Consider the following 22,408-nt stretch of genomic DNA (forward strand, 5'->3'; position numbering starts at 1 on the left):
ACCAAATTGGCCTGGTTGCTAGGGAGGGTAGAGTCACATGGGGTAACCAAATTGGCCCGGTTGCTAGGGAGGGTAGAGTCACATGGGGTAACTTCCTCGTGGTCGATATAATGTGGTTCTCACTCTCGGTGGGGCGTGTGGTGAGTTGTGCGTGGATGCCGCGGAGAACAGTGTGAAGCCTCCATACGCGCTATGTCTCCACGGTAACGCGCTCAACAAGTCACGTGATAAGATGCGCGGATTGACGGTCTCAGACGCCGAGGCAACTGAGATTCGTCCTCCGCCAGCCAGCGACCATTTTTAAGTCGATGCGAATGAAGCAAATGATGTGACTGGAACACGTGAAATCGCTTCATTCGGATATTCGCGCGAGTTAACATTTTCCGACTCGAGCGAGAAATCTGCATGCCGCGTTGTTGCGAAAGCCTATCAGCGTTGAGATTGTCTAGATGTCACTGACGTAGTAGCAGAAGAAATCTGGAAAAATGGATGACAGAATTGTTGTAGCGGTGTGTCATACCTGTACAGAGACGATAAACGACATTGCTTGGAGGAAAGTGAGCGAGGAAGTTACGTGTGTAAATATCCGCGTCTACTTGATTCCAGCTATTGGTCGTACTTTACTATGAACCAAGTCGTAGAAGCCCCACCTCCTGTCCTTTTCTGGAAGATAAGCGGGAATACTCGCGGGTTCACGTTACTCGCGCAAACGCCAGTTTAAACACACGTTTATAATCCAGTGGTCGAGCAATGCGAGGCGAAAATTTTCTTCACGTTGTATGTGAACGCACCATTAGAGCGCATCGGGAATTGTGCGTTCCAAATTGGGGAATAAAGATTAGTTCATGCATTAGGCTTGAATAAGCGATGAAGAATATTTTGCATTTATACGTCTTTTTACATGTTAGTTAATAAAATAAGACTGCTCATTGTGCATTAACTAACGTTAGCATAAATAACTTCTGACTGTATTAGTACATTAACATTAACCAAGAAGAATAAATGCTGAACTGGAGTAATTCTTCACTTCTAGAGCTCACACAATAATCACACAAACACACTTCTTTCATTCCAGAGGTCAAAGGTTTTGCTCTTTTATAACCCTGTACCTCATGACATCAGACTGCGATCTCTCCAGCGGCACCGGCACGCTATCAGAGCGGGATCAAGATTATTCGGGCTAATTCATGAGTGGAGGATTATAGGATTGAGTTTACAGGCTGTTCTGAGCACTGTGAGTGTACAATACAGCACACGGATATTATGTTATTATGTGTTTATTATTCCATCACACTCCAATACTTGTAAAAAGCATCTTAGGATGTCCCATGAAGTTCCTTGATATTCTTGGGTCAAACATAATTCCCATATCGGTTTTGTTTTACAGTGTGATTGCTATTATTCTATAAGGATTAAGGACCTCGTGTCATGCGTTTAAAATTTAACCTTCTTAAAAACACCCTAAACCACATTTTTTTTATCAAATGTTTTTTCATGCATGCTTCTTTCCATGGCGACTCAATTTTCCAGCTGAAGTTGCTGCCTCTTAGAGGAAACCAGCGTCTGCCCAAGCAAACCTCAAAAAATCATAATGAAGCCACTTTCAATACGTCACGCCCCTGTAATGTTAAACGGCGCGCGGTGTGATTGGTCGCCCGCTGCGGTGACGTCACCGCCGGCGCACTATATGTAATTAGTGGCGCGCACCGAGAGGACAGCAGTGTGCACGCGGGAGCGCGAGGGACGTATTCAGGAGCACACAGGAGCTTTTTAGACACCTCAACATGAAGACTTCGTTTTTCCTTCTGGTGGCTTCCTTCTGCCTGCAGATGTACCAGCCGACAGACGCGTGTACGTGCGTGATGTGGCATCCGCAGGACGCGTATTGCCACGCAGACATCGGTAAGAGACGCACGCGCCCGTATGAGGGCATTTAAACTGATAATACATGAGCGCGGGAGTGATTAATAGTATTTAAACATTACATAAGAGCGATTCGTTCACAATAACGAGTGTATGAGTGTTATAAATGTATTTAAAGAATATAATATTTTTTTTTTAAACAGGATTTACCTCATGATGGTTTTTAAGAGAAGTTTGGTGACTCGCGCGCTCCCCCGACCCCCATATAATAACTAAATTAAATTGTTATTTAGTTCTGACTGAACCCATATTTTGTATATGACAATGTGTATTTATAAAGAGTTTGTGTTGTGCTAGTACTGTGTGTATTGTGTACAGTGTACTGTGATGTGATTGAAAGTGCGTCATCATCGCGCGCTAAAACTCAAACACGAAAAAAGCAAAGTTTCACAAAGTTAATCAGTGATTCTGTGGTTCATAAGAACAGGGCTGGCCCCTGGGTTTGTGGGGCCCCTGTGTAAAAATTGTCCTAACTTTAAAACATCCTCTGAACCAATGCAAACACGAGGAGCAGGTTGAGCTATACATTATAGTGCTTCCTATTTAAAAACAATCAACTCCAAATAATGTCCAATAACTTATTTCCCCAACATGACTATGTTTGGTTAAAATGTACATGCATGCATAAGGGAATATGTGCATTTTAGATGCTGTGATCTCACCAATTTTATCGCCTTATTTTGATGCACAAAAAAAATTTGATAATTACTGGGTAAGATTTGCATTTGGCATCATTATTAACAATGCATAATACAATGTTACGGCATTTATTAATCTTTGCTAATGTCAATTTATAAAAATGCTATTGTTTGTTTGTTCATGTTAGTTCATATTGTATTAACTACAGTGCTGTGTATTTACTCTAATTAACTACTAATTACTACATCTACAGTGTAATTAGATTACTGTGTATGATAAGTAATTGCATTAGTTGTTACTAATTACTTTCGAAAACCCGTATCAACCTCGACCAGATGAAAAAGACATGAAACGCTTCGTTTAATTCATTCAAGTAAATCCTATAAAATCAAATTAATTATTCATGAACTGGCCAAAGAATTTAAAGGGGCGGCGTTAAATTAGAAAACACATTTTAACATTACATTTCAAGATGTTACATTTCACTATTGTTGTCAATATAGTATTTAACACAATTACATTAGAAGTAACTAAATTACTTAACAATTAAGAGTAATCCCTTACTTCACTTTTTCAATAAAATAGTAATTAATTACTTAGTTAACTAATGTTAACATACAATTTTTAATGTTCAAATTGGACTCCAGTATATGTAGAATTATTATGAATAAAATGACATTTTAAATAGGGCCTATAAACAGAAAACATTGAAATACATATTTGTAAACAAATGTAAAGAATAAACACATACCTCTTAGAGAGCAGATTAATTGCTCATATGTTCACTTTTATTAGCCACAAAGATATTCTTATAACTTACTTTCTGCGTTTCTGTCAGGCGTGCGCATTATTCAGCAAAGTGTCTAATAATACTGTTATAAGAAGCCACGCTTCAGCTCCCAGTAATAATTAGCATTATGAATAAATTATGCAAATTAGTGTGTACTGCTAAACTTCTTGTCAGTTTTAGATACACTGCTGTTATTTTATTTGTTGTAACTTTTTTGTCTTTTTGTGATTATTCAGAGCTCATGTTATATTTAATATGTTGTTTTTAGATTTCAACGTCATTTGTGATTTGTATGTTAAATGAAAACATACTCATACGCTCTGAGTGTGCGCAAAAGAAACCGTTGTACTGCGAAGAATTTCAAAATAAAAGTCAGCAATGTTTCTTAATCTTCTAACTTTACTTTGCACGCGCCTTCGAGTTTTACTCTGACATAAATTACATAATTTTAGTCAACGAAAATTATAACTTTTAGTTATTACGTGTAAAATGAGGAGGGTAGAGTCACATGTGGTAACCAAATTGGCCCGGTTGCTAGGGAGGGTAGAGTCACGTGGTAACCAAATTGGCCCGGTTGCTAGGGAGGGTACAGTCACATGTGGTAACCAAATTGGCCCGGTTGCTAGGGAGGGTAGAGTCACATGTGGTAACCAAATTGGCCCGGTTGCTAGGGAGGGTAGGGTCACATGTGGTAACCAAATTGGCCCGGTTGCTAGGGAGGGTAGAGTCACATGGGGTAACCAAATTGGCCCGGTTGCTAGGGAGGGTAGAGTCACATGGGGTAACCAAATTGGCCCGGTTGCTAGGGAGGGTAGTGTCACATGGGGTAACCAAATTGGCCCGGTTGCTAGGGAGCGTAGAGTCACATGGGGTAACCAAATTGGCCCGGTTGCTAGGGAGGATAGAGTCACATGGGGTAACCAAATTGGTCGGTTGCTAGGAAGGGTAGAGTCACATGGGGTAACCAAATTGGCCCGGTTGCTAGGAAGGGTAGAGTCACATGGGGTAACCAAATTGGCCCGGTTGCTAGGGAGGGTAGAGTCACATGAGAAAAGCAAATTGGCCCGGTTGCTAGGGAGGGTAGAGTCACATGAGAAAAGCAAATTGGCCCGGTTGCTAGGGAGGGTAGAGTCACATGGGGTAACCAAATCGGCCCGGTTGCTAGGGAGGGTAGATCCATATGAGATAAGCAAATTGGCCCGGTTGCTAGGGAGGGTAGAGTCACGTGGGGTAAGCAAATTGGCCCGGTTGCTAGGGAGGGTAGATCCATATGAGATAAGCAAATTGGCCTGGTTGCTAGGGAGGGTAGAGTCACATGGGGTAACCAAATTGACCCGGTTGCTAGGGAGGGTAGAGTCACATGGGGTAACCAAATTGGCCCGGTTGCTAGGGAGGGTAGAGTCACATGGGGTAACCAAATTGGCACAGTTGCTAGGGAGGGTAGAGTCACATGGGGTAACCAAATTGACCCGGTTACTAGGGAGGGTAGAGTCACATGGGGTAACCAAATTGACCCGGTTACTAGGGAGGGTAGAGTCACATGGGGTAACCAAATTGACCCGGTTGCTAGGGAGGGTAGAGTCACATGGGGTAACCAAATTGACCTGGTTGCTAGGGAGGGTAGAGTCACATGGGGTAACCAAATTGACCCGGTTGCTAGGGAGGGTAGAGTCACATGGGGTAACCAAATTGGCCCAGTTGCTAGGGAGGGTAGAGTCACATGGGGTAACCAAATTGACCCGGTTACTAGGGAGGGTAGAGTCACATGGGGTAACCAAATTGTGGGGGCTGGACATGCCAAACGACTTGTCTCACTTTTAGAAATAGCCAATAGGCTTTAGTTTACAGACACATACGCCCCTTTACACCTTGCTGCTCCCACGCTGCCACATCCCATTCCCAAGTGATCATCCCTATGCCCTATTCGCTTCGAAGACAATTAACCTCCACTGTGAGAGCTTCAGATATCTGAAAGGTGATATCAGTCAGTCAGAACTCACTTTATAAGTGATTATTTTTGGAAAATGGTTTGGGATTCTGTTCCCTTCAAAGTGCCCTGCAAAGGCATTGTCAGCGGCAGTTAGAACACAGCCGGGTACGCTGGACAGATGTAGGGGGAGGGTTTGTTTTTGTTCTAGAAAGCATTTGATTGGACAAGGTTTCTGCACCTCTGTGACATCATGTGTGTTGAGAGAGACGGCAGATTTTAAATTAAGGTGAACTAAAGCCTGTAGATATGGACTAGTTTAGTTGACCGTTAATCGGACATCCGCCTTTTCCACCACTTCAGTTATCAGCGGAATCCACTATCACTGACCTCTAATATTTACACTCGGCCACATCAATGTGTCTCCTCCAAACGGATATAAATCCGATCTTCAGTTCCCGCGCTATATGCAAATAAAACACATTTCACTTTAATGATTACGCAAATACCACGCGGCGAATTAAAAAGGTGCGACTCATTATTTGATTCCAAGTGACGTGTGTGTGGATGTCTGTGTGTGTGTGTGTGTGGATGTCTGTGTGTGTGTGTGTGTGTGTGTGTGTGAGTGTGTCTGTGATTGCGTGCATGTGTGTGTGCGTGTGTGAGTGCATGCGTGTCATGTGTGTCCGTGCATGTATGTACGTGTGAGTCCGTGTTTGTGTGTGTGACTGTGTGTGTGTGTGTTTGTGAGTGAGAGTGTGTGTTTGTTTGTTTGTGTGTGCGCGCGTGAGTGCGTGTGTGCGCGCGTGAGTGCGTGTGTGTCCGTGCATGTGTGTCTGTGCGTGTGTGTGTGAGAGAGAGTGTGTGTGTTTGTTTGTGAGTGTGTGTGTGTTTGTTTGTGAGTGTGTGTGTGTGTGTGTGTGTGTGTGTGAGTGTGTGTGTGTTATTCCTGCCGGGGCTTGTTGTGGTTAAGATGTGTCATGCGTGTCAGCTGCGCTTGTGTTCAGTGTTTACTTTGAGTTTCTTCAGCGATCTGCATCAAATATATTTGGCATCTGTTTCTTAATTTGCACCACGCAAATACTCAGTTACAGCTGTTATGTCACATTTGCCCTATGCTGATGCTCTTTGGGCGGAGTAATGTTTACACATGTGACTTGAACAGCCAGATGCATTTATACACTTGAGCGAGTCGGGAATGCGTCTCAAACCACCTCCGGACTCCAACGGCATTTACACTTAATCATAATCTCAAAGCAATCCGATCAGAACCGCATGAAGTGAAGAAGTGTAAATACCCCGTTATGTGCCCCTCATGGGTTGCAGTAGTTTCATGTTGACTTTACAAGTTCTTCCATGTACATCGCCGCAAATAATTCTAATGCAAATGAGTTTAACGGCTTTCACGTCGTGTTTCCTCGTCAGTGTTAAGAGTGGCAGCGAACCATCTGCAGCGCTCTTCCCACTGGTAGGGAATCGTGGCTCTGCCATGCTGCAGGCCATGATGCCACCCACAAAATCCGGCTTCAAGGTGGCAGCTCATTGTGAACCGCAGCGCACGCCAACACGGAGCGTTTACGAGCGGCGCCGCTGAGCTGGTGCAGATAAAACCATGAGCGAGGTTTGAGTGGGATCAGATGAAATCAAAGACTGACTGTCTGGTGAAGAGGCCACTTATGACTCGCATACTAATGAGAGCGTTTGTGGATAAACTGAATATTGAGATGTCCCATAAATGTGACTTTGGCTTTGTGTTGGTGTCCATGCTGTATGAAAGCAAAGACTGCAACTACTGTGTTGAACTTTTGTTTCGGTGTCTGAATCGGTGGCAGTATGCCAGCCATGCAGTTTTCCACAGTACTACAGAATCTGCCTTTCATTCTGTTGCCATGTGGAACATATTTTCAGTGGCATCATATGGACGGAGAGGCATATGAGAGGTAAACATCCAGTTATACTTCAGGTTTGGGTTGGACTGTGAAATCCTCAACCATTTTTTTAAGCCGTTGTCTGAGACTAATGTGTTCATATTTGGATACGGCCCTCATGCAAAACATCCATTGCTGAACACACGCAAGTTTGCATTGTTACTATGGCAACTAATGTGGATGTGCTTGCAATGGTGACTACAGTCTATCAGATCTGTCCAGAAGAATTGATATTGGGAAGGGGCATGGGTATATCAATTAGAGTATTCGAATCCAGGGCGTGCTGAGTGACTCCAGTCAGGTCTCCTTAGCAACCAAATTGGCCTGGTTGCTAGGGAGGGTAGAGTCACATGGGGTAACCAAATTGGCCCGTTGCTAGGGAGGGTAGAGTCACATGGGGTAACCAAATTGGCCCGGTTGCTAGGGAGGGTAGAGTCACATGGGGTAACCAAAGTGGCCCGGTTGCTAGGGAGGGTAGAGTCACATGGGGTAACCAAATTGGCCCGGTTGCTAGGGAGGGTAGAGTCACATGGGGTAAACAAACTGGCCCGGTTGCTAGGGAGGGTAGAGTCACATGGGGTAACCAAATTGGCCCGGTTGCTAGAGTCACATGGGGTAACCAAATTGGCCCGGTTGCTAGGGAGGGTAGAGTCACATGGGGTAACCAAATTGTCCCGGTTGCTAGGGAGAGTAGAGTCACATGGGGTAACCAAATTGGCCCGGTTGCTAGGGAGGGTAGAGTCACATGGGGTAACCAAATTGGCCCGGTTGCTAGGGAGGGTAGAGTCACATGGGGTAACCAAATTGGCCCAGTTGCTAGGGAGGGTAGAGTCACATGGGGTAACCAAATTGGCCCAGTTGCTAGGGAGGGTAGAGTCACATGGGGTAACCAAATTGGCCCGGTTGCTAGGGAGGGTAGAGTCACATGGGGTAACCTCCTCGTGGTGGTGATTAGTGGTTCTCTCAATGGGGCGTGTGGTGAGTTGTGTGTGGATGGTGGAGAGTAGCATGAGCCTCCACATGCTGTGAGTCTCTGCGGTGTCATGCACAACGAGTCACGTGATCAGATGCGCCGATTGAGACTCGTCCTACGCCACCACGGGGGCCTACTAAGTATTGGGAAAAATACACTGCCCCAATAGGTTTGCACCAATCAACTGAACCCAACATACCACATCTATAGACATTAAATATGAATTTCCAGCTCCATTATAGCTGTCGCGGAGCAATTGTCTGCCACAGTGCCCACCGCAAACCTCCAGAATGTGTTGGACAGCAGTGATCTTACATGTAGCCCCAGTTGGCAGGGATTTTGAAGGCATTTGAAATGGTCCATTCACTCTGGACTGCTGCACTAAAGGCCTTTCAAGCCCCAGATTAGTGTTTTGCCCTACACGGTGGCCCCTGAAGTTTAATATCCCGCTCTGGTTCCCATCAGATGTGGTGATGGGGTGAGGTGCCCTGCAGGGGTGTCTGCAGTTTAACTAGGGTGGGTGAATCTTCAGGGACAGATCAGCAGTTAAGAAGAAACTCCTCTTTAGCCGAGCGTACACAGTGCGAGTTCTGACTCTCGGGAGGTCGTGAGCACCTGCACACGGGCTCATGGGATTGGGAAAGGACCTCACGGGTCAGTACTCAAACCCGGGTCACCCGCGATGCATCAGCGTTGTCCATGTAAATGCGCTTTAAAGCCGTACGTAGCAAAGTTAAAATATCTTGTTTGGGTTTTCGAGTGGGGGATCACCAAACTAGATCGTGCAATCTTAAAGCCTAGGGCCTCCCGGGCAGTCAAGGGCCCCCTGGGCACTGGCGCCATTGGCCCAGTCAGTAATCCGTCCCCGTTTACATATAACCGAAAGTAATGCAAGTATAACGAAAAAAAACAGACCGTGACGAAAATTGTAAAACTCTGTCCGTTAGAGTGACGCCGTATGGCAAATAGGTCCCCCTCACTGTCCCTGCGCGGAGACGCCCCGCTCACTGTCCCGCATTGAGATGCCCCGCTCACTGTCCCTGCGCTGAGACGCCCCCCCCTCACTGTCCCTGCGCGGAGTCCCCCCCTCACTGTCCCTGCGCGGAGTCCCCCCCTCACTGTCCCGCGCGGAGACGCCCCGCTCACTGTCCCGCGCTGAGACGCCCCGCTCACTGTCCCGCGCTGAGACGCCCCCTCACTGTCCCGCGATGAGACGCCCCCCTCACTGTCCCGCGCTGAGTCCCCCCTCACTGTCCCGCGCGGAGACGCCCCGCTCACTGTCCCGCGCGGAGACGCCCCCGCTCACTGTCCCGCGCGGAGTCCCCCCGCTCACTGTCCCGTGCTGAGACGCCCCCCCCTCACTGTCCCGTGCGGAGACGCCCGCTCACTGTCCCGCGCTGAGACGCCCCCCGCTCACTGTCCCGCGCTGAGACGCCCCCGCTCACTGTCCCGCGCTGAGACGCCCCCGCTCACTGTCCCGCGCTGAGACGCCCCCGCTCACTGTCCCGCGCTGAGACGCCCCCGCTCACTGTCCCGCTGAGGCGCCGCCCGCAGCTCACTGTCCCGCGCTGAGACGCCCCCGCTCACTGTCCCGCGCTGAGACGCCCCCGCTCACTGTCCCGCGCTGAGACCCCCGCTCACTGTCCAAAGCAGAGACGCCCCCCTCACTGTCCCGCGCGGAGGCGCCCCCTTCACTGTCAGGGGCATTTGTACTTTTATGAGGGCATATATTATTCTAAACATACTAAAAATATACTATAATGGAATTCTATACCATTTAAATTTTGGGGGGCATTTTCAGTGGCGGATTTCTATTAACCCACCTCTGAAAGCGGTCGCCCATCTACTTTCTGAAATGTAAGTCAAACTCTGAGCACTTCATGAATATTCATGATTCACAGCGGGTGAACGGCAGCTCGGGGCTTTCATGTATGATTCACAGGGGTTACGGGGGGGGGGTTCGGCTACATTAACTCTCTCTGATCAGGTGGAAGTCATACCGACAGCTCTGGAACGAGGTTACGTAAACATTCACAGGCGCTCTGCGGTCGACTACAGCGAGAGAGAGCGTTTAACCCATCTGAACAGCCACACAGGAAGTTATATGTAGGTGAGGTCAAGAGGTCACCGGAGAGTTCTAGAAGTGTCTTTTCACACATAGAACAAGGTCAACAGCCAATCACAGCACTGCTCTAAAGGCCAACCCATTCTTAGACTTGAGTTCAGTGGCATGAACTTTGAACCTTTAGCATTTGCTTATGGAGGTGATGAAAGCCGCAGTCTCACGATAGGTAAACTGATTAGCAACGGAGTAAATGAAAGAGGAAAGTTACTCGATTGGTCCATTAAAGGGACAGTACACTCAAAAATGAAATTCTGTCATTATTTACTCACCCTCATGCCATCCCAGATGTGACTTTCTTTCTTCTGCACAACACAAATTAAGATTTTTAGAAGAATATTTCAGCTCTGTAGGTCCATACAATGCAAGTGAATGAGACCAGAACTTTGAAGCTCCAAAAAGCACATAAATGCAGCATAAAAGTTATCCATAAGACTCCAGTGGTGTAATCCATGTCTTCAGAAGTGATATGAAAGGTGTGTAGTGAGAAACAGATCAATATGTAGGTTCATACAATGCAAGTGAATGGTGACCAGAACTTTGAAGCTCCATAAAGCACATAAAGGCAGCATAAAAGCAATCCATAAGACTCCAGTGGTTTAATCCATGTCTTCAGAAGTCATATGATAGGTGTGGGTGAGAAACAGATCAATATGTAGGTTCATACAATGCAAGTGAATGGTGACCAGAACTTTGAAGCTCCATAAAGCACATAAAAGCAATCCATAAGACTCCAGTGGTGTAATCCATGTCTTCAGAAGTGATGTATAGGTGTGTTTAAGTCTTGTTCGCTAGAAATTCCTCTCCCTCCCCAGTAGGGGGTGTATACATGAAGAATGTGAATCGCCAAACACAAGAAAAACGTGAAAATGAAAGTTAAACTGGAGATTGACTGAACGGGGAGGAGAATTCATAGTAAAAAAGGACTTAAATATTGATCTGTTCTCTTACACCTCTCATATTACTTCTGAAGACATGGATTAAACCACTGGAGTCATATGGATTACTTTTATGCTGCATTTATGTGCTTTATGGAGCGTCAAAGTTCTGGTCACCATTCACTTGCATTGTATGGACCTACAGAGCTGAGATATTCTTTCTCTAATTTAACCAGTATATTTCGCCCACCCCGGTTGATGGACTAATTTGTGTCGAGCTTTCTTCCTTGACTTACTTTTATGATACGTTTACGGTGTATTTGATCCTTTTTGGTGCTTGACATTCCCTGATTACTGTATGGAAAAGTGCAAAAAGAAGGAAGCCAAATATGTTTGGAATGACCTGAGGGTGAGAACTGTTCCTTTAAACTGCACACATCGACGTCTGTGGGCCCCGAGAGGAGAGAGACGATAATGAGGGGTGAAAAAAAGATGGGTCGGAGGAATTTGAGCCTTGAAGAATCCCAGGCAGGAAATTCCAGCGGTGAAAGATAACAAACATTCCTGCGTTCCTCTGTCAGAAGAGCAGGTGAAGTTCCCTCTGTAGATGCTGGCGGACATTCGTCGATGTAAACAAGGCTTCACATGCTCATGTTTTGTCTACACTCGTGTATCAGGTTACCGATGCTCTCACTGCAAAGGATCATGGGAGAGAAGCCTCTCAAATTGACCTCATTCTTTGCTCTCGGAGGAGGAAGTCCAGTTCCACAATCGATACAGTTTCTAGAGACATTTTAGGCAGGAATGCTGCTATAAGAGATGCGATCAGACGTCCTTCTAGAATGCTGTATTAATGCACTTTTGTTTGTTTTTGCAGTGATCCGAGCAAAAATTGTGGGCAAGAAACTTCTGAACGAGGACGAGCCGTTTGGCATCCTGCGCTACACCATCAAACAGACGAAGGTTTGAATAATTACTATTATTGTTTTGTTTTATTTTGAGATTTCGATGACTATTCTGGGCCTGGAAAACACAATTTATTCCCTGATTTGATAAAAAAAAATACCATCTTCAACCGCTTATCCGAAGGCGGGTCGCGGGGGCAGCAGCTCCAGCAGGGGGCGCCAAACATCCCTATCCCGGGCCACATTAACCAGCTCTGACTGGGGGACCCCGAGGCGTTCCCAGGCCCGTGAGGAGATGTAATCTCTCCACCTATTCCTTGGTCTTTCCCCGAGGCCTCCTCCCAGCTGGACGTGCCTGAAACACCCCCATCTGACTCCATCCTCCCTAGCAACCGGGCCAATTTGGTTACCCCATGTGTCTCTACCCTCCCTAGCAACCGGGACAATTTGGTTACCCCATGTGTCTCTACCCTCCCTAGCAACCGGGACAATTTGGTTACCCCATGTGACTCTACCCTCCCTAGCAACCGGGACAATTTGGTTACCCCATGTGACTGTACCCTCCCTAGCAACTGGGACAATTTGGTTACCCCATGTGACTCTATCCTCCCTAGCAACTGGGACAATTTGGTTACCCCATGTGACTGTACCCTCCCTAGAAACTGGGACAATTTGGTTACCCCATGTGTCTCTACCCTCCCTAGCAACCGGGACAATTTGGTTACCACATGTGACTGTACCCTCCCTAGCAACTGGGACAATTTGGTTACCCCATGTGACTCTACCCTCCCTAGCAACCGGGACAATTTGGTTACCCCATGTGACTGTACCCTCCCTAGCAACTGGGACAATTTGGTTACCCCATGTGACTCTACCCTCCCTAGCAACCGGGACAATTTTGTTACCCCATGTGACTGTACCTTCCCTAGCAACCGGGACAATTTGGTTACCCCATGTGACTCTATCCTCCCTAGCAACCGGGCCAATTTGGTTACCCCATGTGACTCTACCCTCCCTAGCAACCGGGCCAATTTGGTTACCCCATGTGACTCTACCCTCCCTAGCAACCGGGCCAATTTGGTTACCCCATCTGACTCTACCCTCCCTAGCAACCAGGCCAATTTGGTTACCCCATCTGACTCTACCCTCCCTAGCAACCAGGCCAATTTGGTTGCTAAGGAGACCTAACTGGAGTCACTCAGCACGCCCTGGATTCAAACTCACTAGCCAGCGTCAACACTCGCTGAGATCCCCGAAACGGTTCCTGTTGAATATGTTCAATGTGTTTTGGTCAGTTGTGTCTCAGTAGTTGTTAACCGTGTTGTGTGTTTTGTCTTGTAGATGTATAAGGGCTTTGATAAGATGCAGCACGTGCAGTACATCTACACGTATAATTCAGATGGCTTGTGTGGAGTCAAGTTTGACATCAACAAATACCAGTACCTCATCACAGGTGAGAGCATGACATCACCTGTCACAGGTGTCAACATCATCTACAATGTGCATTGCATGTATCACCAGGATAATCATTTACTTAAGGCTGTGTTTTATTGCAAGCACCAAAATGAAGAATCTAGTCCAGCTTCAAGCCTAAACGTGAAGATGTGCAACAGCACAGTATCCTAAATATATAGTGTGTTTCTGGCTGATACGAGCTCTGTGTTTGAACTCGGCTGACAGGCGCTGGAGAACTTGCTTTGATCACAAAGAGCACAAGGCTCTTCATAAAGTCTCTCTTAACCACACACACACAGCGGCAGAGCGTCTTTTGTTTTCACTGAACGCTGCGGAGACGAGCGTGTGACACACACCTGTCGCAGAGGTTGAGATTCTGCTGTAGGTGATAATCCACAAACAGTCGCTATATATAGTGATGAAAAGAGCCAGAGGTAGGAGTATCCAGTTAATCCAGCCGTACTCCAGAAGATTATTTTACCCCGTTGACCTAGAGAGAGAATATTCATGAAAGAGCACAAATATAAGTGGCCTGATATTTGATCCTGCAGCTTGCAGGAGGTGTTGCTGCATTAGTGCGGTTTAATATGCAACTACACAGACTTTTAAAGAAATAAATGCATTATTTCGGTTATATTTAATGCGTTGCATCTTTAATGAGGTTATATTTCATGCGTTACGTCTTTAATGCGGTTATATTTCATGCGTTACGTCTTTAATGTGTTACGTCTTTAATGCGGTTATATTTCATGCGTTGCATCTTTAATGCGGTTATATTTCATGCGTTGCATCTTTAATGCGGTTATATTTCATGCGTTGCGTCTTTAATGTGTTACGTCTTTAATGCGGTTATATTTCATGCGTTGCATCTTTAATGCGGTTATATTTCATGCGTTACGTCTTTAATGTGTTACGTCTTTAATGCGGTTATATTTCATGCGTTGCATCTTTAATGCGGTTATATTTCATGCGTTGCGTCTTTAATGTGTTACGTCTTTAATGCGGTTATATTTAATGCGTCACATCTTTAATGCGGTTATATTTAATGCGTCACATCTTTAATGCGGTTATATTTAATCCGTCACATCTTTAATGCGGTTATATTTAATGCGTCACATCTTTAATGCGGTTATGTTTAATGCGTCACATCTTTAATGCGGTTATATTTCATGCGTCACATCTTTAATGCGGTTATATTTAATGCGTCACATCTTTAATGCGGTTATATTTCATGCGTCACATCTTTAATGCGGTTTTATTTCATGCGTCACATCTTTAATGCGGTTATATTTCATGCGTCACATCTTTAATGCGGTTATATTTCATGCATCACATCTTTAATGCGGTTATATTTAATGCGTCACATCTTTAATGCGGTTATATTTAATGCGTCGCTTCTTTAATGTCGTTATATTTAATGTGTTTTATGTAAATAACTACAAACTCTGAAACAGTAATTTAAGGGGGAGAGATTGAAACCGCACCGGCTGATACACACTCTGTCATGGGACGCTCATCCCTCGAGCGCACACGCTTAATGCAGCTTGATTTATAACATGATGACTCGTGACTTATTGAATCATCATATATGTGTCACTGTGTGTTTCTTATCCTGAAGAACATTGTCAATACGCAGCTTTATTAATAAGAGAGAGTTTGTTTTTAGTGAGTTAAAGATTGAAGTGAACAGAAAGGTGAGAGAGGTGTAGTCTTCACCCCATTATACAAGGAAACAAAATACGGTTTTGGTTTGTTTTCCAATCCACCATAATTAAAGATGAAAATGCCACTAGATAGAGGTAGTAACACAAGACCGCACCTGAGGAACTGAATGCCATTTCATTAACTCAGACTAACAGACAAAGTGTGAATGGAACGACTGGAATGACAAAATGAATAAATAGAATAAAAAACTAAATACAAAAATCTGTTTTTAGAAGTACATGACCTCAAGCAACGCTAAAACGCGTTTGTCTCCTCAGGTCGTGTTCAGGATGATAAGGTTTACACGGGACTGTGTAACTTCAATGAGAGGTGGGAGCGTCTGACTCTGGCACAGAAGAAGGGCATCAACCATCGCTACCAGCTGGGCTGTAGCTGCAGGGTGAGTGCCAACACATGAGCCTTATGTGGAGGGGACGGGGAGCACAAACGTCCCATGACAGGACAGTGTTCGGAGAGACCAGGGTAAAACACACTCAGAAGCACTGGGTTAAAGACCGTTCCTGTGTGCATCAGTGACAGAAGTGTATTTTTGGGTTCTGTTGGAGAGGTCCAGATGTTTGGTTCTGGCATTAAATTGCTTCTTTAGAAGTCAAACTGGACTCAGATCTGAGAGTATGGACTGATCTACAGATGTTCTGTAATATTGTATCTCTTCATGTTTGATGGAAGATGCACTGGCAAAATAAGCCACATTATTTTTTTTTCTCCCCTTTTTCACCCACTTTGTAACACCCAATTCCCAATGCGCTCCAACTCCTCGTGGTGGCACAGTGACTCGCCTCAATCTGGGTGGTGGAGGACGAATCTCAGCTGCCATAGTGTCTGAGACCGTCAATCCACGCATCTTATCACGTGACGACTTGTGTGCGTTACCGTGGAGACACAGCGCATGTGGAGGCTTCACGCTATTCTCACCACACGCCACACCGAGATCCACATTATAGCGACCACGAGGAGGTTACCCCATGTGACTCTACCCTCCCTAGCAACCGGGCCGAGGAGGTTACCCCATGTGACTCTACCCTCCCTAGCAACCGGGCCGAGGAGGTTACCCCATGTGACTCTACCCTCCCTAGCAACCGGGCCAATTTGGTTACCCCATGTGACTCTACCCTCCCTAGCAACCGGGCCGAGGAGGTTACCCCATGTGACTCTACCCTCCCTAGCAACTGGGCCGAGGAGGTTACCCCATGTGACTCTACCCTCCCTAGCAATCGGGCCAATTTGGTTACCCCATGTGACTCTACCCTCTCTAGCAACCGGGCCAATTAGGTTACCCCATGTGACTACCCTCCCTAGCAACCGGGCCAATTTGGTTACCCCATGTGAATCTACCCTCCCTAGCAACCGGGCCAATTTGGCTACCCCATGTGACTCTACCCTCCCTAGCAACCGGGCCAATTTGGCTACCCCATGTGACTCTACCCTCCCTAGCAACCGGGCCAATTTGGTTACCCCATATGACTACCCTCCCTAGCAACCAGCCCAATTTGGTTACCCCATATGACTCTACCCTCCCTAGCAACCAGCCCAATTTGGTTACCCCATATGACTCTACCCTCCCTAGCAACCAGGCCAATTTGGTTACCCCATATGACTCTACCCTCCCTAGCAACCAGGCCAATTTGGTTACCACATGTGACTCTTCCCTCCCTAGCAACCAGGCCAATTTGGTTACCCCATATGACTCTACCCTCCCTAGCAACCAGGCCAATTTGGTTACCCCATATGACTCTACCCTCCCTAGCAACCGGGCCAATTTGGTTACCACATGTGACTCTACCTCTCTAGCAACCGGGCCAATTTGGTTACCACATGTGACTCTACCCTCCCTAGCAACCGGGCCAATTTGGTTGCTTGGGAGACCTGGCTGGAGTCACTCAGCACGCCCTGGGATTCGAACTAGCGAACCCGAGGGGTGGTAGCCAGCGTCTTTACCACTGAGCTAATATGAGATTAGAAACTCGTAAATTAGTTTGCTGAACTACAAACTACATTAATGGTATTTAAAGTTCATAGTACTTCATAGTGCATTAACTTCGATTCATAAATAAGATACAATGTGAATACACACCACTGCCTTTTATTGTTAGAAAAAGTAGCTTGTTTGTAGAATCGCTGAACTATTTTCACTCTACTGAAAAATTTAACAACTTAGTAGTGTTGCAACGTTTAGTTACTTTTTAACACTTCTAAAGACATTGTGGCAATCTGTGCGATATCCTCTTCTAAACAGATCTTACACATTAGTTTGTGGTTCCGTTGCATATTTCATGTTTTTTGGCAGTCATATTGCGCTAATGGCATATGACTGCTCCAGGGAGTCGGCTAGGAGCCCCTTCTCCCCTCGTGGTCGGCAGCCATTCTCAGCTCTGAGACGGCCGGACTCTTCCGCCCTCCAGCGGATGGCCGTGGATGCAACGGTTGGGGTGGATGGTAGTGGCGAGGACTCTACTACGCAAAGATTAGCTTGAGATCGGAGATAGGATCAGGAATAGAAACCATTCACAAAAAGACATTTAAACCCATCTGTCTTTAGAGGTGTTTCGCTGCAAACTCGAGTCGTTTTAGGTCAAAGTTTGGTTCCGTTCACTCCGTTTGGTGCTCGTCTTGTGATTTAATGCTTTGAAAGCTCACTTGTGGCTCTTCTCTTTGTAGATCAAGCCCTGTTACAACGTGCCGTGCTTTGTGACCTCCAAGAACGAATGCCTGTGGACGGACGTGCTGTCCCACTTCGGCTATCCCGGTTACCAGACCCGCAACTACGCTTGCATCCAGCAGAAGGAAGGTTACTGCAACTGGTATCGGGGTATGACCACTCGAGACAAAGTGACCATCAACACCACCGACCCCTGAACACGCCAAACATCACGTCTGCTTCCCCTTCCCCAGCCTACAGTTCCCCGAGAAAGACGACTCCCGCCGACCTCGCCAATTTCTAATAGCACTTACTGTGGCGCCTGTGATTCATCAAGAATTGCATCAAATGTTGCCGTGTGAGACCTGGTGCAATTAATGCGACACATCAGAAGGCACGAACTGATACTCCTAAACATAATCCATTGAGAAGATTTTATTAAATATTAAATAATTTATAAAGGCAATAATATACGAACCTGCCGCAATAAAAAAAAATTATAATAATATTTTTTTTTTTTTTTAGTGATGTATTGCTTTTTAAACATAAAGAATAACTGCTATTGTACGTGTACGGAAATATACATTATGTCCAAGATATATACTGTTAAGTACTTATTTATTAATTCTCTCTGCTTACCTCTGGATTGTGCTGTAATGTTTAGTTTCATCAAACGGCGCTAGTAATATAGCTATATATGCTTTAGGGCTGAACGATTAATCAAAATAAAACCAAAATCACGATAAGACCCAGTGTCGAGGATTGCGATTTAATTAAAGAGCACCTATTATGTTTTTTTCCAAATATTATCATTCATGAAGTGTGTTAGAGCTGTTTGTGAATGTAAAAAAGTCTGCAAAGTTTTCACAAATTTGGGAGTTATTGACTCCCAAACGAAAGAACCGATTCTGAACACCTGAAACGAGTCGTTAGTAAATGCAGACTTCCTGTACTAACCTACGTAATTCGGTAACAATAAACCAACCCGCCTCCGGTCTTCATTGGCTGCTCGCGACTTTGGCCCGCCCACAAACACTACACTAAGCGGTAGACCAATCACAACAGTCTGGGACATTTGACCAATCAGAGCAGAGTAGGCTCTCTGAAAGGCGGAGTTTAGAATGAATGGTTTAGGATGGACCAATCAGAGCAGAGTAGGCTCTCTGAAAGGAGGAGTTTAGAACGAACCAATCAGAGCAGAGTAGGCTCTCTGAAAGGAGGAGTTTAGAACGAACCAATCAGAGCAGAGTAGGCTCTCTGAAAGGAGGAGTTTAGAATGAACCAATCAGAGCAGAGTAGGCTCTCTGAAAGGAGGAGTTTAGAATGAACCAATCAGAGCAGAGTAGGCTCTCTGAAAGGAGGAGTTTAGAATGAACCAATCAGAGCAGAGTAGGCTCTCTGAAAGGCGGAGTTTAGAATGAACCAATCAGAGCAGAGTATGCTCTCTGAAAGGCGGAGTTTAGAATGAACCAATCAGAGCAGAGTATGCTCTCTGAAAGGCGGAGTTTAGAATGAATCCTTTAGAACGGATCATTGAGTTGTTTTTGACACTGGGGAAATAATGGTAATGCTGCAATTTAAATTGAGCAAATTAAAGTGTTTTTTGACTTTGGATGAATGTAAATTTATAGTATGAGACCTTTAAAACAAAATTAGACACGTTTAAAAACCATAATAGGTGCTCTTTAAGTAAATAAATAGTCTGAACGCGCTGTTGCTAGAGTTCGGGGTGCTTCCGTGCACGGAGCGCATTATATTTAAAGCGCCCCAGAATGACTTTAATGTTTGGCTGCTACAATTTACTCTAAAAATGTGAAATAACCCCATGACAGCGGGTTTGGGCAGCAAGGCAGATAAGAGCATTTCACTGCATTAAAATGCTGCTACAAACAACAGAAACTTGCTTCCTTCAGTTTTCAAAATAAAAGCTTTTGCCAAAATAAAGGCTAAACTGCCACAAGCAAGTTTTTAAAGTATTAAAGAATTAAATTACTCTTAAATAATAAGTATTATTATCGTAATTTATTATACATGATTATTATAATAAAATAATATATTTCTATAACTTAAACGGAATAGTTAACCCAAAAATAAAAATTTGCTGATAATTTACTCGCCCTCTTTTTTTGTGTTTCATTTCAGGCCTCCTCCTTTAAACAATGCAAGTGAATGTGTGTGAAAAGTGTCGTTTTATTTCTAAAAATAATCAATCGTTTGGAGTCCTGTGGATTATTTTGAGGCCTGAAATAAAATCCTTAAATCTTAAATTCAGTTTTGATGAAGAAAGAAACTAGTGAGTAAATTATCAGCAAATGTTCATTTTTGAGTGAACTATTACTTTAACATTATTATAATATTGCGATAATATTCAAAAAATAATGATAAGTAGGGCTGAACAATTAATTGAAAATCTAATCGTGATTACGTACAGTTGCGTCAACGGTTTCTATTTACAACGTATTTTTGCAGCGGTTGAGTGTTCTAACCAATCACAGACATCTCCGTTGAGCAATGGAACGGCAATAGCCAATCAGAGCCGCTTAGATTAGTCCTCCGTCAACTGATCCAAATGCGCAACTTTTAAACCGTCTGAATGCCCAGATGTTTGTTGTATGTTCCAGCTCTTAATACTGAAGAAACATCGCCTGACACTCGAAAAGAAGCTGTAGAACGAGAACGCAGCTCGTATCCACCATTGAAATCTGCTACTCTGAAGAACAGCGCGGTTGCTTGCTTTGTGACGTCACGTCTGCATCGTGAGGTCCCCGTCTGTTTTACGCTTTCATTTAATTCGTTTATTATTATAATGATCCCAATTACATTCGTCTAAATGGTTCCGCCCTAATATGTGAATAAACTGTAAGCGCAGCTAAAACTGAACCTTCCAGCACAAACATAGAGAAACTCTCGAGTTGAGCAATTGATGCATTTTATTCGTTTCGTTGGTTTGTTTCTCTTGCTGTTTATGACTATAAGCTGAGATTGATTTAGTATTTTTGTACTTAAAGAAAAAAAAAATGTAGACCCACAAGAGTCCAGACAACATCTAATTTTATTTGTATTTATGCACCTTTTAATCTGAGAAAGCATAAAATAGAAACAAACTAGCCATCACTGCTAACCTATATTACAAATGTAATATATATATATATATACACACATGCATATGTGCCAACATTCAATTCTACTTTTAACATGTTTAGGGTACGCTGGAACATACAGTGGTCTTGGTTGTGAATGCAATAGTATAAATGTGCATTGAGTGTATCATATAGAACAGCTTGAATAATTTAGCATTACCACTGAACTGATTATGTTGGGTTCATTCCTCCGCTTTAGGCAGAAATGACTGCGATTAGATGTTATACTGCAGATCTAGAGAAATGTTAATCAATGCAGATGTAAACATGTCCTGCAATAGTATAAGAGCGTTCATCTCCGCGTCCAACTCATGTTTTTATAACATGTAAAACACACAAACATCCTGGTCAAATCAGTCCTGTTTTACGCTCATTTAAGATGCAAATATGTTGTTTAATGTGTGTGTGTGTGTGCACGTGTATTCTATATGTGTGCATGCATGCAATATGTGTTTGTGCGTGTATACCGTATGTGCGTGTGTGTATACCGTATGTGTGCATGCATGCAGTATGTATGCATGTGTGTGTGCATACATACTGTATGTGTGCATGTATACCGTATGTGTGTGTGTGTGCATGTATACCATGTGTGTGCATGCACTCCGTATGTGTGCGTGCATGCATTATGTATGCATGTGTGCGTGCATGCAGGATGTATGCATGTGTGCGTGCATGCAGCATGTGTGTGTGTGCATGCATGCATTATGTATACGTGTGTGTGCATAACGTATGTGTGTGTGTGCGTGCATGCAGTATGTATGCATGTGTGCGTGCATGCAGTATGTATGCATGTGTGTGTGCGTGCATGCAGTATGTATGCATGTGTGTGTGTGCGTGCATGCAGTATGTATGCATGTGTGTGTGCGTGCATGCAGTATGTGCGCGTGCGTGCATGCAGTATGTGTGCGTGCGTGCATGCATTATGTATACATGTGTGTGTGTGCATGCATTATGTATACATGTGTGTGTGTGCATGCATTATGTATACATGTGTGTGTGTGCATGCATTATGTATACATGTGTGTGTGTGCATGCATTATGTATACATGTGTGTGTGCATGCATTATGTATACATGTGTGTGTGTGCATGCATTATGTATACATGTGTGTGTGTGCATGCATTATGTATACATGTGTGTGTGCATACCATATGTGTGTGCGCGTGTATGCAAACCAATTCCTAAAGAGGTGACCATTTTTCAAAATGGGGTTTCAAGAATGTTTTGATTTTTCATTTCTGTTTTATATTTTTATAATAAATATTGTGAAAACGGCTCTGTGACTCTCTTGTTGTTATTGAGTTCTGTTCATCTGTATAGATGTGGTATATCAGTAGCAGGGTTTCCATTCATGCACATTTTGGGA

The 22,408-nt window shown here is 44.5% G+C and overlaps 3 protein-coding genes and 1 pseudogene across 3 annotated transcripts in view; 1 reads left to right on the plus strand and 3 right to left on the minus strand.

Moving 5' to 3' along the window:
• Positions 1-22,408, minus strand: part of LOC127638820 (glutamate receptor ionotropic, kainate 2-like) — a 414,054-nt pseudogene that overhangs the window by 78,996 nt on the left and 312,650 nt on the right.
• The window catches only part of LOC127639238 (synapsin-3-like), a 109,041-nt gene that overhangs the window by 30,593 nt on the left and 56,040 nt on the right, over positions 1-22,408 (minus strand). The gene's annotated exons all lie outside the window — the stretch shown is intronic.
• Positions 1,714-22,318, plus strand: LOC127638960 (metalloproteinase inhibitor 3-like). The gene is made up of 5 exons (XM_052120749.1): positions 1,714-1,902; positions 12,058-12,143; positions 13,427-13,538; positions 15,523-15,644; positions 17,924-22,318. The coding sequence occupies exons 1-5, from the start codon at positions 1,785-1,787 to the stop codon at positions 18,119-18,121; spliced, it is 636 nt and encodes a 211-aa protein (XP_051976709.1). The 5' UTR covers positions 1,714-1,784; the 3' UTR covers positions 18,122-22,318.
• Positions 3,616-7,495, minus strand: LOC127638955 (uncharacterized). Its single transcript, XM_052120740.1, has 2 exons — positions 5,092-7,495; positions 3,616-4,956 (listed from the first exon to the last, which is right to left on the minus strand). Exons 1-2 carry the CDS (start codon positions 5,146-5,148, stop codon positions 3,805-3,807), a joined length of 1,209 nt encoding a protein of 402 aa, XP_051976700.1. The 5' UTR covers positions 5,149-7,495; the 3' UTR covers positions 3,616-3,804.

Source organism: Xyrauchen texanus, chromosome 47 (assembly GCF_025860055.1).
Source record: "Xyrauchen texanus isolate HMW12.3.18 chromosome 47, RBS_HiC_50CHRs, whole genome shotgun sequence".
Classification (NCBI taxonomy): Eukaryota; Metazoa; Chordata; class Actinopteri; order Cypriniformes; family Catostomidae; genus Xyrauchen; species Xyrauchen texanus.

Coding starts and splice junctions, on each gene's coding strand:
- LOC127638955 (XM_052120740.1), bottom strand. CDS start 5,148: ATGTCCAGCCCCCACAATTTGGTTACCCCATGTGACTCTACCCTCCCT. Junction 4,957..5,091: donor CTACCCTCCCTAGTAACCGG/GTCAATTTGGTT, acceptor CCTAGCAACCAG/GTCAATTTGGTTACCCCATG.
- LOC127638960 (XM_052120749.1), top strand. CDS start 1,785: ATGAAGACTTCGTTTTTCCTTCTGGTGGCTTCCTTCTGCCTGCAGATG. Junction 1,903..12,057: donor GTATTGCCACGCAGACATCG/GTAAGAGACGCA, acceptor TTGTTTTTGCAG/TGATCCGAGCAAAAATTGTG. Junction 12,144..13,426: donor ACACCATCAAACAGACGAAG/GTTTGAATAATT, acceptor TTTGTCTTGTAG/ATGTATAAGGGCTTTGATAA.